Raw genomic sequence first — 15,250 nt, forward strand, 5'->3', positions numbered from 1 at the left:
GTCATTGGCTATAAGATATAATGCAATGACTCCCATTCTCTTCCTCTTTAACACTTCCTGCTAGTGTTAATATTCATTTGAAATCTCCATTTTGAAGTACAACCTTGCCACCTGTGTCTTTTACCCAGTAGTGGAAAATTCCTTGAAGAATAGGTTTCATAAGCTTTCACTAATTTCCTTAACACTCATTGGCTGATGAGAATATGATTAACTTATGACTTAGAATATGATAAGCAGTACTTCCCATATTGTTATTCACTTATGGTTACCTTACTGAAATACCTAAGAAATTATAATTAAATCTAATAAAAGAAAATAAGAACCATTGCTTTCTATATTTAAGTGGAATTTCATGGCAGGGAGGGTAGTATTAACAGTCATTAATCCAGGAAAGGAAATTTGAGTTTTTTCCTATCTATTTGTCTTAATACAGTTGGGTATGGTGGCTCATACCTTTAACCCCAGCACCTGAGAAACAGAGCTAAGAGGATCACCATGAGTTTGAGGCCAGCCTGGGACTACAGATTGAGTTCATTACTCAATCAGTACTCATCAGGTTGAAATAAAGATTATCTGAATCATTTATTCTCATAAGGAAAAGGGAGAAAAGGTAATACCTTAGTTTATTGATGGTAACTAATAACTCTATGTTAAAATTTGAAAACAAAAATCCATTCTTATTTCTAAGTGATTTAGACTTATCTGTTTAAAAAAATAAAGCTAACAAATCAATGCATCATATCTGCTTAATATGTCACCACTTTTATTTCCCATTTGATTACATAATATTTTCTTTTTCCTTTAAAAATATTTTCTTTTTATTTATTTATTTGGCAGCAAGAAAAAGGAAAAGACAAAGAGCTACAGAGAAAATGGGTATGCTAGGGCCTCCAGCTGCTGCAAAGAAACTCCAGGTGCATGTGCCACTTTGGGCATCTGGCTTATGTGCATCATGGGGAATCAAACCTGGGTTCTTTGGCTTTGCAGGCAAGTGCCTTAACGAATAATCCATCATTCTAGCCTTTCTTTCTCCTTTAAGCCTCCTATTCTCCTATTCATCCATTTTGTAGACACATTAGAAAGAACCTTAATTCTAAGTTTAAGAATCTCATTAAACATTTCTCCTTTCAGTATCACATATCTCCTGAACATTCATAGGGCAATTGCTACACATAAGAGTGACCACATAACTTAATACAGAAACTAGGTCAGTTTTCAGAATTTAGTGTTGAGCTGATAATTATCACACTAGGACAATGGGAAGAAACTGTGACTGTTCCCACCAAGCAAGAATGTCTAGTCATTTTATACAGAGGTGTAAGGGGAGCATTTCCTCCAGTCTTATAGGGAGGACATTTCCGAATAGAATGTGTTCTGGTTTGAGTATAAAATATCTTTCATAAGCTGATGTGTTTGAACTACTGGGTCCTAGCTGGTGGTGCTGTTGGGAAGGTTGTGAAATGTTGCTGGAAGAAGTGGGTCTCAGGGTCAACCCTGAGGTGTTTATAGGCCAGCTCTACTTCCTGTTCCCTGTCTGCTTCCTAACTGTGGTGCAACGTGAACAGCTTTGTTCCTTAACATGACCAGATCTGTTCCTGCTCTAGCCTACCATGTCTTGTCATAATGAACTCTACCTTCTGGAACCAGAAACCCAAACAAACCTTTCACTTCTCTAAGTTGCTTCTTGTCATGGATTTGTTCATAACAATGAAAAGTAACAGTTACAGTATGGAAGAAAACATTTATTTTATTGCCTCTTCCATTATTCATTTCCAGGGGAGGGGAGTGACTTGGCTATACAATGAATTTGGGAAAAGAGACCAAGAAGCATGTGATCTTCAAGAATAACCATTGCCAAAGCAACCAGTGAAATCCTTGATACTTCTGAAAAGATATACTTAGGTGCTTGCTGTAAAAGTTCCTGATATTATATAAAAATGATAGCATTTGATTCAGATTTATGCACCTATGTGGGTTTTTAGAGTTAAACTTAAATAGGTCCTTTTCCTCATATCTTCCCTTACTGTAAATCTTTTCACAAAGTTCACAGTGGTATTCTTTTTAATTTTTTTTTGTTTATTTTTTATTTCTTTGAGAGTGACAGAGAGAAAGAGGTAAATAGATAGAGAATGGGTGTGCCAGGGCCTCCAGCCACTGCAAATGAACTCCAGATGCATGCACCAACTTGTACATCTGGCTTACATGGGTCCTAGGGAATCTAGGCTCAAACTGGGGTGCTTAGTCTTCATAAGCAAGTGCTTAACCACTAAGCCATCTCTCCAGCCTCCTGGTATTCTTTTTATAGGAGAGCTTTCTCTTGGCTACATATCTAATAATTCCTGAGAATCTTATGTTCAATTTTAAAGTAATTCAATTTAAATTGAGCACATAACTTTCGACATATATGAGTAATGATTTTATTAGATAATCAGGTTTACATTTACTATACTGTGTATATTTCTAAGGTATTTTTACTAACTGTAATTCCAACCAAATTAAAAGTATCCAACCAAATTGTAAGCCCAAAATTTAGATTTCTTCCTTCCCTTCTTCTTATATTACCTCATCATTTTCTCTTCTTATTCTTTTAAAATATTTTTTTATATTTACTTTTTATTTGACAGAGAGAGGGAGCGAGAGAGAGAATGGGTGTGCCACAGCTCCAGCCACTGCAAATGAACTCCAAATGCATATGCCCCCTTGCTCATCTGGCTTACATGGGTTCTGGGGAACCAAACCTGGGTCCTTTGGCTTTGCAGACAAAGGCCTTACCTGCTAAGCCATTTCTCCAGCCCTTCTTATTCTTTTTTAATGGGAACAAATTGTATTTTACACAACTGTGAAAAAGCATGAAGTCATGATACTTTCAGAAAAATGGATGCAACCCTAAATCATAATATTAAGCCAGCAAGCCAGGCCCAGAAAGACAAAAACTGAATGCTTTCACTCATCTGTGGAGTCTAGATTTAACATGATGTGTGTGCATGTGTACACCTGTGTTCATAGGTCTTGAAAGTAGAAAGAGGATCATGAGCGAGGAGGAGAAGATTATAAGGGAGGCAGGGAATAGAGAGCATAAGGGCCATGAAAAAAAAGTATAATTATATTATGGCCATGATGGATCTATTCCTGTGTATTAATGAAAAACCCTATTTCTTTAGCAAAAACATTAGGACAGAGGTAGCATTTCCATTCAATACCCTTTATTATTATTTATTTATTTGCAAGCACAGAATGAGAAAGGAAGAGAGAGAGGGAGAGAGAGAGAGAGAGAGAGAGAGAGAGAGAGAGAGAGAGAGAGGGAGAAAGGGCATGACAGGGCCTCCAGCTACTGCAAATGAACTCCACACACATGTGCTACTGTGCATATGGCTTTATATGTGTACTGGAGAATTGAACCTGGGTTGTTAGTCTTTGAAGGCAAGTGCCTGAACTGCTCAGCCATCTCTCCAGTTTTTATTACTATTATTATTATGATTTTGGTTTTTGAGGTAGGATCTTACTTTTTCCCAGGCTGACCTGGAATTAACTGCGCAGTGTCAGGGTAGCCTTGAACTGACAGTGATCCTCCGGCCTCGGCTTTCTGTGTGATGAGATTAAAGGTGTACTCCACCACAGTGGGCTCCATTTCTTCTTACAACAGGAAAACATACATAATAGTAGCTTGTGTTCCTTACAGATATCTATGTTCATTCTTGGAGAAATGAAGAGGATTTCAGCATTTGGAGTAGGAAGGGGAAGTGCAGGATTTCAGGAAGAGGGAGCAAACAGCATAAGCAGTGACATCTATTGCCAGATCTTTGCCATCTCTGGTATGTGGGCTGTTTAGAATTATCAAGAATCTTAGAGGCAAGGCCCTTAGGAACTGGGTTTTCTTTCATACTGACTGCTGACAATTTATCTTTATTGGGTCAAATGACTTCGTAATTTTTTCTGGTTCCATACTATATACTAAATTGAGTTACTAATTAGGTGAAAATTAAAAACAAATAAAAACAAAAGCAACAAAATACCACAGTGCTATGTTACAGAATAAATGCAAATATTAACAGCTCATTTTCAAAGGTATCTAGAAATAAAGTCAAATGATATAGAGAAAGAAAAGTAAATGGGCAGACAAGTGATCTAATAAAACATTCACAGCAGAATTTAACAATTGTGTATCATATTATTCTCTGCCAAAATCTTTCTAACTTTGCCATGTGTTTGAATTTTTAAACAATAAGGTGTGTGTAAACCTTCCATAGGTACTATGATCCTGAGTGAGTTTCTACTTAGCATGTCTGGACTTGGCCTACTCAGCTACTAAGAGAGTTGAATGAATTAATCACCAAGGTGCCTTCTGATACCCAAATTATCTCATTCCTCAGTAACAAGGAACACAAGGGTGACCATCCCAGAGAGCACACACCTAAACCACCATGATGATGGCCCTATCAGATTTAATGTTAAAACAGTGCCATGAGTGTGGTGAACTCTGTTAGTGCTTATTGAGTTGAGGTGAATCCAAGTGTTAATATCTCTGTAAATCTCTTGTTCTTAAAGAGCAGATTAAAACTATTTTATTTTCAGAAATCCAAGCTTATCCAATATTTATTTCATGGATTATATCTGTCATATTGCACCTAAAAGGTCATCTCCATGACTTGGTTAACTTACAAGAGTTTCACAGCTATGTGTTTCACATCTAAGAAAATATATCTTTTTACAATGTGTAGAGTTATGTTGGTTTAACCATGACATCCCTTGATCCAATTCACTACCTGAAACATATAGGTTGTCAATATATTCAAGAATATATATATATATATATATATATATATATATACATATATATATATGAAAACTTAGATTGAGTTTTATAGTTTAAATTACAAACTCTAAGGTATCATAAGAAATTCATTATATATAAAATATGAATGTCATAATACATAATTTTAATACTATAGTAGAAGTTTGTTAGAAAAATACATGCTGAGGGTGAAGAAAATGCTAAGATAATAATTTTCTGTAAGCTAGTAACAAAGATAGATGGAATACATGTTATGCACATGAAAAGATAATTAATGGGCTGGGGTGATGGCTTAGTGGTTGAGGCTTGCAATTACTGGGTACTCAGGTTTGATACCCTAGTATCCATGTAAGCTAGATTCACAAGGTGGTTCATGCATATGGAGTTCATTTACAATGTCTAGAGGCCATGGTATGCACATTCTCTCAATCTCTCTTCTTTCTATCTCTCTGTACTTGAAAGTAAATAAATAAACTATTTTGAAATATATTTAAAAATAAAATAAAAGATGATTAAGATCTCCTAGAAAGGAAATATGAGATTGGTATTTTACTAAAGTACATATTTTAGAGTTTTAGCTTCTTTATCTCTAGAACAGTTAATGGAATATGACATGCAACCAATTTTTTTCCCCCAAGGGCATTGCAGTTAATTACCTAAATTTACCCATTATGTGCAGTCATAACTAAAAGGAAGCTTTATTTATGGAAGATGAGCACTCTCACATTACCCTGAGCTGCAAAGAATTAAGTTTCATCTTTCTTTTTCTGTTGAGTGGGCTGATTAATGGTAGGGGAGCCATCTTTGGTGACAGACATTTATCTGATGTCATAAAAAAAATTCCACATACAGTCAATTATCTCAGAAAAATCCACCTTATTCAAGAGTAAATCATCAACATTTGTTGAATTGGACAGTCAATAGAAAAATCTATGACTTTCTCAAGCTTCTTTCTAAACTTTGGTGCTCTCATGACAACTTACACATGGTTTTGATTGGTGTCTTTCCTACATTTAATAGATTAAGTAAAGACTGCAAGAATTACATAGTTAAAAATGTAGTACTCTTTAAAACACAGTGAATTGAATTATATCAAAGAAAAAGTCTATAATATCATGATTTTAAAGATGGGTATCACATGACAAAATAACATTGACACATAACTTTGGCCATATTGCTTTCAGGGTAAGATCTTATGAGCTGGAACATATCACCAATATATTTAGAGAGTCCTTATGGGCTGGGAACATTCTTTGGCAGTTTTTTTTTTTTTTTCCAACTGACTACTTGTGACTAAAGAGCCAAGTTTCATTTACAATTTATGCTGCTGAAATTTAAACTGTTGAAAAGATAATCCAGTTTCTTCATGGGATAATAATGATCTTAAAGAACTCACAGGTTTTATTTTTAAATGTTTATTTACATGCTTAAGCAAAGATGACACACCTAAATCCATAACCAACAGATAATTGACATCTCTGGCATCTTTGTACATCTATGCTATTCCAGTGGTAACTTTGCTGTGTTTTGAAAACAAATAAATCTTCAAGGTCAGTGAATATCAAATGGCATTTAGGGATTACTCAGTTAATATCTTTTCTTGTTTGCTTTTGTCATATAAAATATTTGTTAAAATGCCAGTATTGGTTAATTTCCTAGGCATGTTCTTAGAGTTACTTTTCTAGTAATTAATGAGAAGGTATAGTGGTTCACAGAGATATTGTTTTCTACTTTGCCTTATAGCAAAAGGCTTGTTATCACTTGGTAGAGTTTAGGTAATACACTCAGGGTTATAGGAAATTGAAATCAGGACAAATAGCAAGCTCACATACATGAGGATAGTGTGTGCATAGAAGAGGGTTTGTATGAAATACTTTGTAGTTTTTATTGACTATATCTTTCCCTTGCATTTCAAGGGGTAACAAAAGTTCTCATTTTTTCTTTCCTTGCTCAGATGGACTCACAAATAAGGATATTCACAAACCTCATATATTGCTGAAAATATCCAGTTTATTTATTGTACTATAACATAGAAGGGGTGTTAGAGTCCATCATGTAAATATGTTTTTCTTGATTCCAGTGGACTTCTGTAATGCTGAAAACGACCGGCCTGGTGTGCCTGTGGGTGACACGGTTAGGTGGGATGCTGGTCTTTGTCACAGCCACTCAACCAGCCCTCAAACCAGCGATGCCTCCAGTGATCAAGGACCAACCTTTCAACATCTTTTGGGCTGCCCCAACAGTGTATTGTAAGGATTTCTTCAACGTGAACCTGAATCTTCAAGTATTTAACATCATATCTAATCCCTTAGGGACTCAGAGCGGATCTACCATTACCATATTTCATCCAAATGAGCTGGGATATTACCCATATTTTTCCCAGGATGGAAAATCCTTTCATGGAGGGATACCACAGAATGCAAGCCTTTCTGAACATCTGAAGAAAACTGCTGTGGACATTGTGGAAGCTGTTCCTTGGTGGAGATCAGAAGGACTTGTTATTATTAACTGGGAAAGTTGGAAACCCCAGTGGGATAGGAATTGGGGCAGCAGAATAATATATAAAAATTATTCTTTAGCTTTCACTAGACACCATCATCCAGGTTGGTCAGAAACAAAAGTGAAAATGACTGCCCAACAGGAATTTGAAAATGCTGGAAGGAGTTTTATGAATGTTACTCTCACACTTGCTTTAGAACTGAGACCAAAACGTTTATGGGGCTTCTATCTCTACCCAGATTGCTATAATTATGACTACCGGATAAATCCAGACTTCTACACTGGGAGCTGTCCAGATGATGAAAGTTTCCATAATGACCAACTCCTCTGGCTGTGGGAAAAATCTACAGCACTTTATCCTTCAATATATTTGAACAAAGTACTTAAATCAAGTTTAAATGCATTAAAATTTGTTCATTATAGAGTCAGAGAAGCCATGAGAATTGCAGAAATGGCTAGACCTGACTATGTTTTGCCAGTTTTTATTTTTTCCAGGCCATTTTATTTGCATAGTATAGAGGATCTATCAGAGGTAAGAAAATAATATAGTCACTTCCATAGCAAAGGAAAGTTAGAATTATATATAAAATCTAGGAAGAAATGCTTTGGATTATTTATTTCCTTTGTATGTGTAGAATGATATACCATTATTAAGAGTGCATATTTCTTCAACTGCCAACTTCACTGAAATTCTGAATCACTGTTATTTATACATATTTTGGATCAAGAATCTTTCCTGTGTAGCATTCACAAGAATTTTCTACATCAGAAAAACAAAATAGAGCCTTTTGGGGGTAAATTATTAAACAATTATATTTTCATCGCATTTTAATTTTTAATGTTTCCCTTTTTATGTTATGATTATTAACAAGATGTTTTATATGGATACATCATGTGTTGATACTCTCTTTTCCCTCATCCTTGCCCCCATTCTGTTGGGATGCTCCTCAGCAGGGTTGCAGGTATTCCCCATGGGGTTATGGTTTATGTGTGGTGGGAGCAGCAGTCAGTTATTTTCTGGGGGAGAGAATGCCTCTGGGCATGATGTCTCAACCTGTGGCTCTTACAATCTTTCTGCCCCCTCTTCCATTAAATTTCCTTAGCCATGGTGGGTGGCTTTTAAGTTTACTTCAGTGTGGAGCTCTTAGGAGCCTCTGGATCTCTGCTTTGGAAGGTGTTGAGCATCCTCAGGGTCTGTCTCCTTCACCCTGGGGCTGGTTGTCATGGAAGCGGCACTCTTACTCGTCTCCCCAGTTACTCAATGCATTCAGCTGTGGCTTGACTAAAGTGCAAGGGGTAGTTTATCTTCTCCAGTCTCACTACTTTCTGAAAAAGAAGATTTTCCAGTGGAGACTGAAGTCAGCATAGTTTACATGCGATAAGCATTATTAATCTAGGGAGAATTTGATGTATTTAACCCTTCTTTTAGCCAAAGACTAGTGAGTGCTTGACACTGAAGAACATAGTGTTTGCCTTCCTATGATTCTGATCTGGTTTCCAATTCCAGATATCAAACAGAAAGCTATTAGTTACCCACTGAGGCTGTGTACCACTATTGCACTAGTGTGTACATCTTGTCAGGGTGTTTGCTTTTGGGTAGCTTAGACCTCTGGTTGCTCAGACAGTTGTTGGTCATTTACCCTCAATAGCACATGGAGTGCTTTCCAGCAGTAGACAGACTAACGTCTGGGGACGGCTTTCTTCTGAATTCCAGCCAGGTCTCTCCATGCTCTGTGTCAGCAGCATATGGGTCTTAGCTTTGGACTCAAGCAGATAACAAAGTGCTTTGACAAAGTTGTCTTGATTTGGGGACCTCATAGGTCTCTCTGATCAACAGCTCAATGTGGGTAGCAACCAATATTTGGTACATGGAGTTAGAGGTCAGAGACAGGAAAAAAATTCCTTTTAAGCTTAGGCTTCATCCCACCCTCACCAGAGTCCTACTTTTCAGGAGCTCCCCTCTTATTCCTATTGTGGGTTTATCTTTTAGACTATCTCCAAGGATATAGGTTTCTATGGTATCAGCTCATTTTGGATTTAATTTAGTATTTGTTTTTTTTTTCCTTCCACCCCTTGCCCTCCCCCCAAGTCCTTCCATCTCTATTGTCTGGGCTTTGAGTTGCCTATCAGGTACGACAGCAACTCGAGCAGGTCCAGGTTAGGAACAGCAGGTAAGTGACACTGTGTGGTGTTTGTCTTTCTGTGATTGTGTGAGTTTGCTTAGTATAATCTGTCCATTTTTCTACAAATTTCATTGTGTTATTTTTTCTCACTGCTGAATAAAATCCCATTGTCTAAATGTACCACAACTTCATTCTCCATTTATCCAGTGATAGGTATCTGGGTTGATTCCAGTTCTTAGCTATAATGAATTGAACAGCTATAAACATGGTTGAGCAAATGTCTCTGTATTGATGCATGGAGCAGTTGGGGTACATGCACAGTAAGGCAACAACTGGGTCTATTGGTAGCTCTGCATTCATCCTTTTCAGGAATCTCCAAATTGATTTCCATAATGGTTGAACAAGTTTACATTTCCACCAACAGTGGATGAGGGTTCCTCTTTCCCCATGACCTTGCCAATATTTGTTGTTGTTAGATTTTTTTAATGATTGCCACCCTTACTAGAGTAAGGTGGAATCTCATAGTTGTTTTAATTTGCTTTTCCCTAATGGTTAGGAATGTTGAATATTTTCTTAAGTGTGTGTTAGCCACTTGTAATCTTCTTCTGAGAACTCCCTATTCAGTTCTCTGCCTCACTTTTGAAGTGGGTTGTTTGATTTTTTATTGTTTAGTTTTTTGAGTTCTTAGTAGATTCTAGATATTAGGCTTTTGTCAGTGGTATAGGTGGTGAAGATTTTCTCCCATTTAGTGAGTAATCAATTGACTCTGCTTACAGTGTTTTTGTCTGTGAAAAAGCTTTTTGGCTTCATGAGATCCCATTGGTTGAGTGATTGTTTAGTTTCCTTTAATTAAATGGAGTTTTGTTTAGAAAGTCTCTCCATACTCCTATATCATGGACAGTGCCTCCTATTTTTTCTTCCAGTAGAAGAGTTTCAGGTTTTATATTGAGGTCTTTAATCCATTTGAACTTGCTTTTTGTGTATGGAGAGATGAGTGGGTCTAGTTTCATTTTTCTAAATACGATCATCCAATTTGTCCAACATCATTTGTTGAACATGCTGTCTTTTCTCCAGCCTATAGTATTGGCACCCTTGTCAAAGTTTGAGTAGCTGTAGTAACTTGACCTAACGTCTGGGTCTTCAGTTCTGTTAAATTGGTCTGTTTCTATTCTTATGCCAGTACCACACTGTTTTTGTTACTATGACTGTGTAATACAGCTTTAGATTGTGTATGACAGGTATGATGATACCTCCAGATGTTTTTTTTTTTTTCCTGAGGATATGTTTGGATATCTGAGGCTAGCTGCCATTCCATATGAATTTTGAGATAATTTTTTCAATCTCTGTAAAGAATAGTGCTAGTTTTTTTTATTGGTATTGTATTAAATCTGTATATTGCTTTTGGTAAAATTTCAATTTTCACAGTTCTACCTATCCAGAAACATGGGAGGTCTTTCCATCTTCTCAAGTCCTTCTTGATTTCTTTCTTGGGTTTTTAATGTTTTTACTTTATAGGTCTTTCACATACTTGCTTAGTGTTATTCCAAAGTATTTAATTTCTTTTTTGTTGCTATTGAAAATGGGACAGTTTCACTGATTTCTTTCTCTGTGTATTTCTCCTTTGCATATAGAAAGACTACTTATTTTTGTGCATTGATTTTGCATTCTGCAACTTTGCTGAAGGAATTAATCACCTTTATAAGTTTCATGATGGACTCCTTTGGGTCACTTATATATAGCATCATGTTATCTGAAAATAGGGCTAATTTGACTTCTTCTTTTCCATTTTGAATCCATTTTATGTCTTTTTCTTGTCTTATTGCTTGGGCTAGGACTTCTAGTACTGTGTTGAAGAGCAGCAGTAATAATGGGCAGCCCTGTCTTGTTCCCATATTCAATGGGAACTCCTTAAGTCTTTCCCAATTAAGTATCATTTGGCTTTGTGTTGAGATATTAGCCCTCCATGCCTATTCTTTCCAATGTTTTGATCATGAAGTGATGTTGTACTATGTCAAAGGCTTTCTCTGCATTAATTGGGATGATCATGTGGTTCTTATTGCTAAGTTTATTTATGTACTGTGTTACACTGACTGATTTCTGTATTTTGAACCATCCCTGCATCCCTGGGATGAAGCCTACATGATCAAGGTGGATAATGCTTTTGATGTGATGCAGCCCTTAACTTTTCTTGTCTTGTCGCATCTCTGTCTGGAGTAGGTATTAGTGTGATGCTAGCTTCATAAAAGGAGTTGGGGAGGATTCCCTGGTCTCCAATTATCTGTAACAGAGAAAAATTGGTTTCATTTCTTCAATGAAGGTTTGGTAGAATTTGGCTGAGGAGGTTTTTTTGCTTACCTTTTCAATCTCCATGGATGTGATAGGTTTGTTTAGAAGATTAATGTATTCTGAGTGTAGTTATGGTAGGTTGTATGTGGCTAGGAATTCATCCATTTCTTCCAGATTATCAAGTTTTGTGGAGTAGCAGTTTTGGAAGTATGCCCTGATGATTCTTCCAATTTCACTTATGTCTGTTGTGACCTTTCCTTTTTCATTTCTGATTTTGTTAATTTGAGACTTCTCCTTTTCTTGCTTGATAAAATTGGCCAGGGGTTTATCTATCTTGTTTATTTTTTCAAAGAAACTGCTCTTCATTTCATTGATCTTTTAAAATTGTTTTCTTAGTTTACAATTCACTAATTTCTGCTCTGATCTTGATTACTTTTTTCTATCTAGAGCTCTTAGGGTTGAATTTTTCTTGTTTTTCCAGTGCCTTTAGGTAGACAGTTAGGTTATTAGTTTAGGATCTCTCCGTCTCTGTTATGAAGGCATTTAGTGCTATGAATTTTCCCGTTATGGCTTCCTTCATTGTGTCCCATAAGTTTTGGTAGGTTGTGTTTTCATTGTCATTCAGTTCTAGTAATTTTACAATTTCTTTTTTGATTTCTCCCACAATGCATTCAGTTTTTAAGTCTGTTGTTTAGTCCAGTAGCTTGTGGAGTTCTTGATGTATCTCTTGTTGTTAATTTCTAGTTTTAAAGCATTGTGATATGAAATGATACAGGAAGTTACTTCAATTTTCCTGAATATGTTGAGTCATATAAAACATATACATGTATGTATATATTCATACATATAAATATATGTAGGCCTAACATATGGTCTATTTTGGAGGAGATTCTGTGGTCTGCTGAGAAGAATGTGCATTCTGTAGAGCTGGGGTAGAAAGTTCTGTAGATGTCCATTCAGTCTAGTTGACCTATAGTGTTATTGAGCTCTTAAATCCCTGTATATTTTCTGCTTGGATGATCTATTAATAATAGTATAATATTGAAGTCTCTGACTATGATGGTGTGGTTGTTTGAATCATGTGTCTCCTATGAACTTAGGTGTTCTGAATATTAGGTCCTAGCTAATGGAGATTTGGGAATTAACGTCTCCTGGAGGGAGTGTATTTTGGGGGGCAGGCATATGGCAGCCCATTTCCCCTGGCCATTGTTTGGCACACTCTCCTGTTGTGGTTGTCCACCTGATATTGGCCAGGAAGTGATGTTCACCCTCTTCTCATGCCATTGTCCCCTGCCATGGTAGAGCTTCCCCTTAAGTCTGTGAGCCAAAATAAACCTTTTTTTTTTCCCACCAGCTGCTCTTGGTCACGTGATTTCTGCCAGCAATGCAAACTTGACTGCAACAGATAGTGTTGGTGTTTATTTCTGTTTTGTTTTCAAGTAGGTTTTGTTGAATAAACTGAGGTGTACCTGTGTTTGGCACATATAGATTTATGGTTGTGATGTTCTCATGTTGGATCATTTCCTTGATGAGTAAGAAGTGGCTCTCTTTGTCCTTTGTGATTACTTTTTACAAGAAGTATTTTATCAGATAGTAATATAGCAATATGTACCTGTTTTTTTATTTCCATTTGCTTTGAATATCATTTTTATCCTTTCACCCTTAGGAGGTATCTACCTTTAGTGGCTACATGGGTTTCTTAATGGCAGCAAATAAAAGAGTCCATTTTTTTGATCTACCCTGGTAATTTGTGTCTTTTGATGGGTGAGTTAAAATCATTAATATTTTAGTTTATTACTGTGAGTTTTGAAATATCCCTGCCATGATGAGGGTTTTTTTTTTTTTTTAATGGGGTTTGGAGCTTTCTTGTGTTTTGTACTTTTTTGAGCCTGGTATATTTTTGGTTATTGTGACCTTCATGTTGGCTCTTGAGATTGGTTGTTTGACTCTTCTGTGTGAAGTATTCTCAGAAGTATTCTCTGTAGGTTTGGATTTGTGTTCATATAATAATAGGGTTGACTTTTTTCATGGAAAGTTTTCCTTTCATCATCTATTATTAGGGATACTTTTGCTGGGTAGAGTATCTTGGGTTGAAACTCATAGTTTTTTAGACTTTGAAGTGTTCTGTTCATGGGCTTTCTGGCTTTCAGGGTTTTCATTTGAAAATATGAGGTAATTCTGATGGAATTGCCTTTGTATGTAGTGAGTTGTTTCTCTCTTGCTGCTTTTAACACACACTCTCTCTTTCTCATTGTTAAGAGTTTTTAACTATGATGTGACTTGGAAAGTTTCTTCTTTGGTCCTGTCTAGTGTTCTGTGCACTTCTTGTATCTGGATGGTACTCTCTTTTGAGAGATTGGGAAAATTTCCTTCAGTAATTTTGTTGAATATGTTCTCTATGCATCTGGACTGGATTTTCCTTCCTGTTATGCCCATGATCTGGATGTTTGGCCATTTTAGGGTTTCTCATAGTTCCTTCATATTCTGTTCACTTGATTTTTTTTTTTTTATGGTTTTGCAAGGTAGGGTCTCACTCTAGCTCAGGCTGAGCTGGAATTCACTCTGTAATCACAGGGTGGCCTTGAAATCATGGCAATCCTCCTACCTCTGCCTCCCAAGTGCTGGGATTAAAGGCGTGCACCATCATGCCTGGCTTAACTTTTTTTTTTTTTTTTTTGAATTTAGCAAAGTTTTTGTCCTCCTGATCAATTTCTTCTGTCTTGTCTTCCAGGTCAGAGGTTCTGTCTTCCACATGAATAACTGTGTTACTGAGGGGTTCTAGAAAAGTTTTTATAAGCTCCATTTGATTTTTGTGTTTTTTTTTGTTGTGTTATTTTGAATCATGCCTATCTCTTTTTTGAGGTATGATTTCAGTTTGTGTTCTAATTTTCTTGATGCTTCTTGGAATTCATTTTACATTGGATCAAGTCTTCATGAAGCTTAATTAATCAGTTATTGAGATCTTCCACTTCCTTTTTCAAGAATATTTTTATTTTATTTAATTATGAGAGAGAGAGAGAGAGAGAGAGAGAGACAGAGAGAGAAAGCAAGCATGGGCATGCCAGGCCCTCCAGCCACTAAAAATGAACTCCAGACACATGCACCTTCTGTATTAAATGGTTTATTGAACTTAGGTCCTTTGGCTTTGCAGACAAGCTGCTAGGACATCTCTCCAGCCCAAGATCTTCCATATTTTGACTCACCTTAAATTCATTCATATCTCTTTTGAAGGTTCTAACCTTTTTGTTAATCAAGTTAAGCCTACTTTCAAAAGTTGAATGTTCTAAGAGATGAATCTGTTCAATTTTACTGATATGATTGTTGGTTTTTTGATGGTTTATTTCCAGTTCCCCAATTCAAATCAAGTTAAGCCTACTGTCAAAAGCTGAATGTTCTAAGAGATGAATCTGTTCAATTTTATTGATACGATTATTTGTTTTTTGATGGTTTACTTCCAGCTTAGTCTATTCAGGAGGAAGCAAGATTTTTGTCCTTGTAGGATCTTCAGAGGGTGTTATGTTTTAAATGTGAATCAAATTGGTGTACTGGT

At 36.3% G+C, this 15,250-nt stretch overlaps 1 protein-coding gene across 1 annotated transcript in view; it reads left to right on the forward strand.

The window, feature by feature from the left end:
- The window catches only part of LOC101616317 (hyaluronidase-4-like), a 51,717-nt gene that overhangs the window by 26,076 nt on the left and 10,391 nt on the right, over positions 1 to 15,250 (forward strand). The window contains exon 2 of the mRNA XM_004658649.1: positions 6,873 to 7,823. Coding sequence (XP_004658706.1) covers positions 6,873 to 7,823 — 951 coding nt within the window. The remainder of the gene's footprint in view (positions 1 to 6,872; positions 7,824 to 15,250) is intronic.

This window comes from Jaculus jaculus, chromosome 10 (genome assembly GCF_020740685.1).
Source record: "Jaculus jaculus isolate mJacJac1 chromosome 10, mJacJac1.mat.Y.cur, whole genome shotgun sequence".
NCBI classification, from domain to species: Eukaryota; Metazoa; Chordata; class Mammalia; order Rodentia; family Dipodidae; genus Jaculus; species Jaculus jaculus.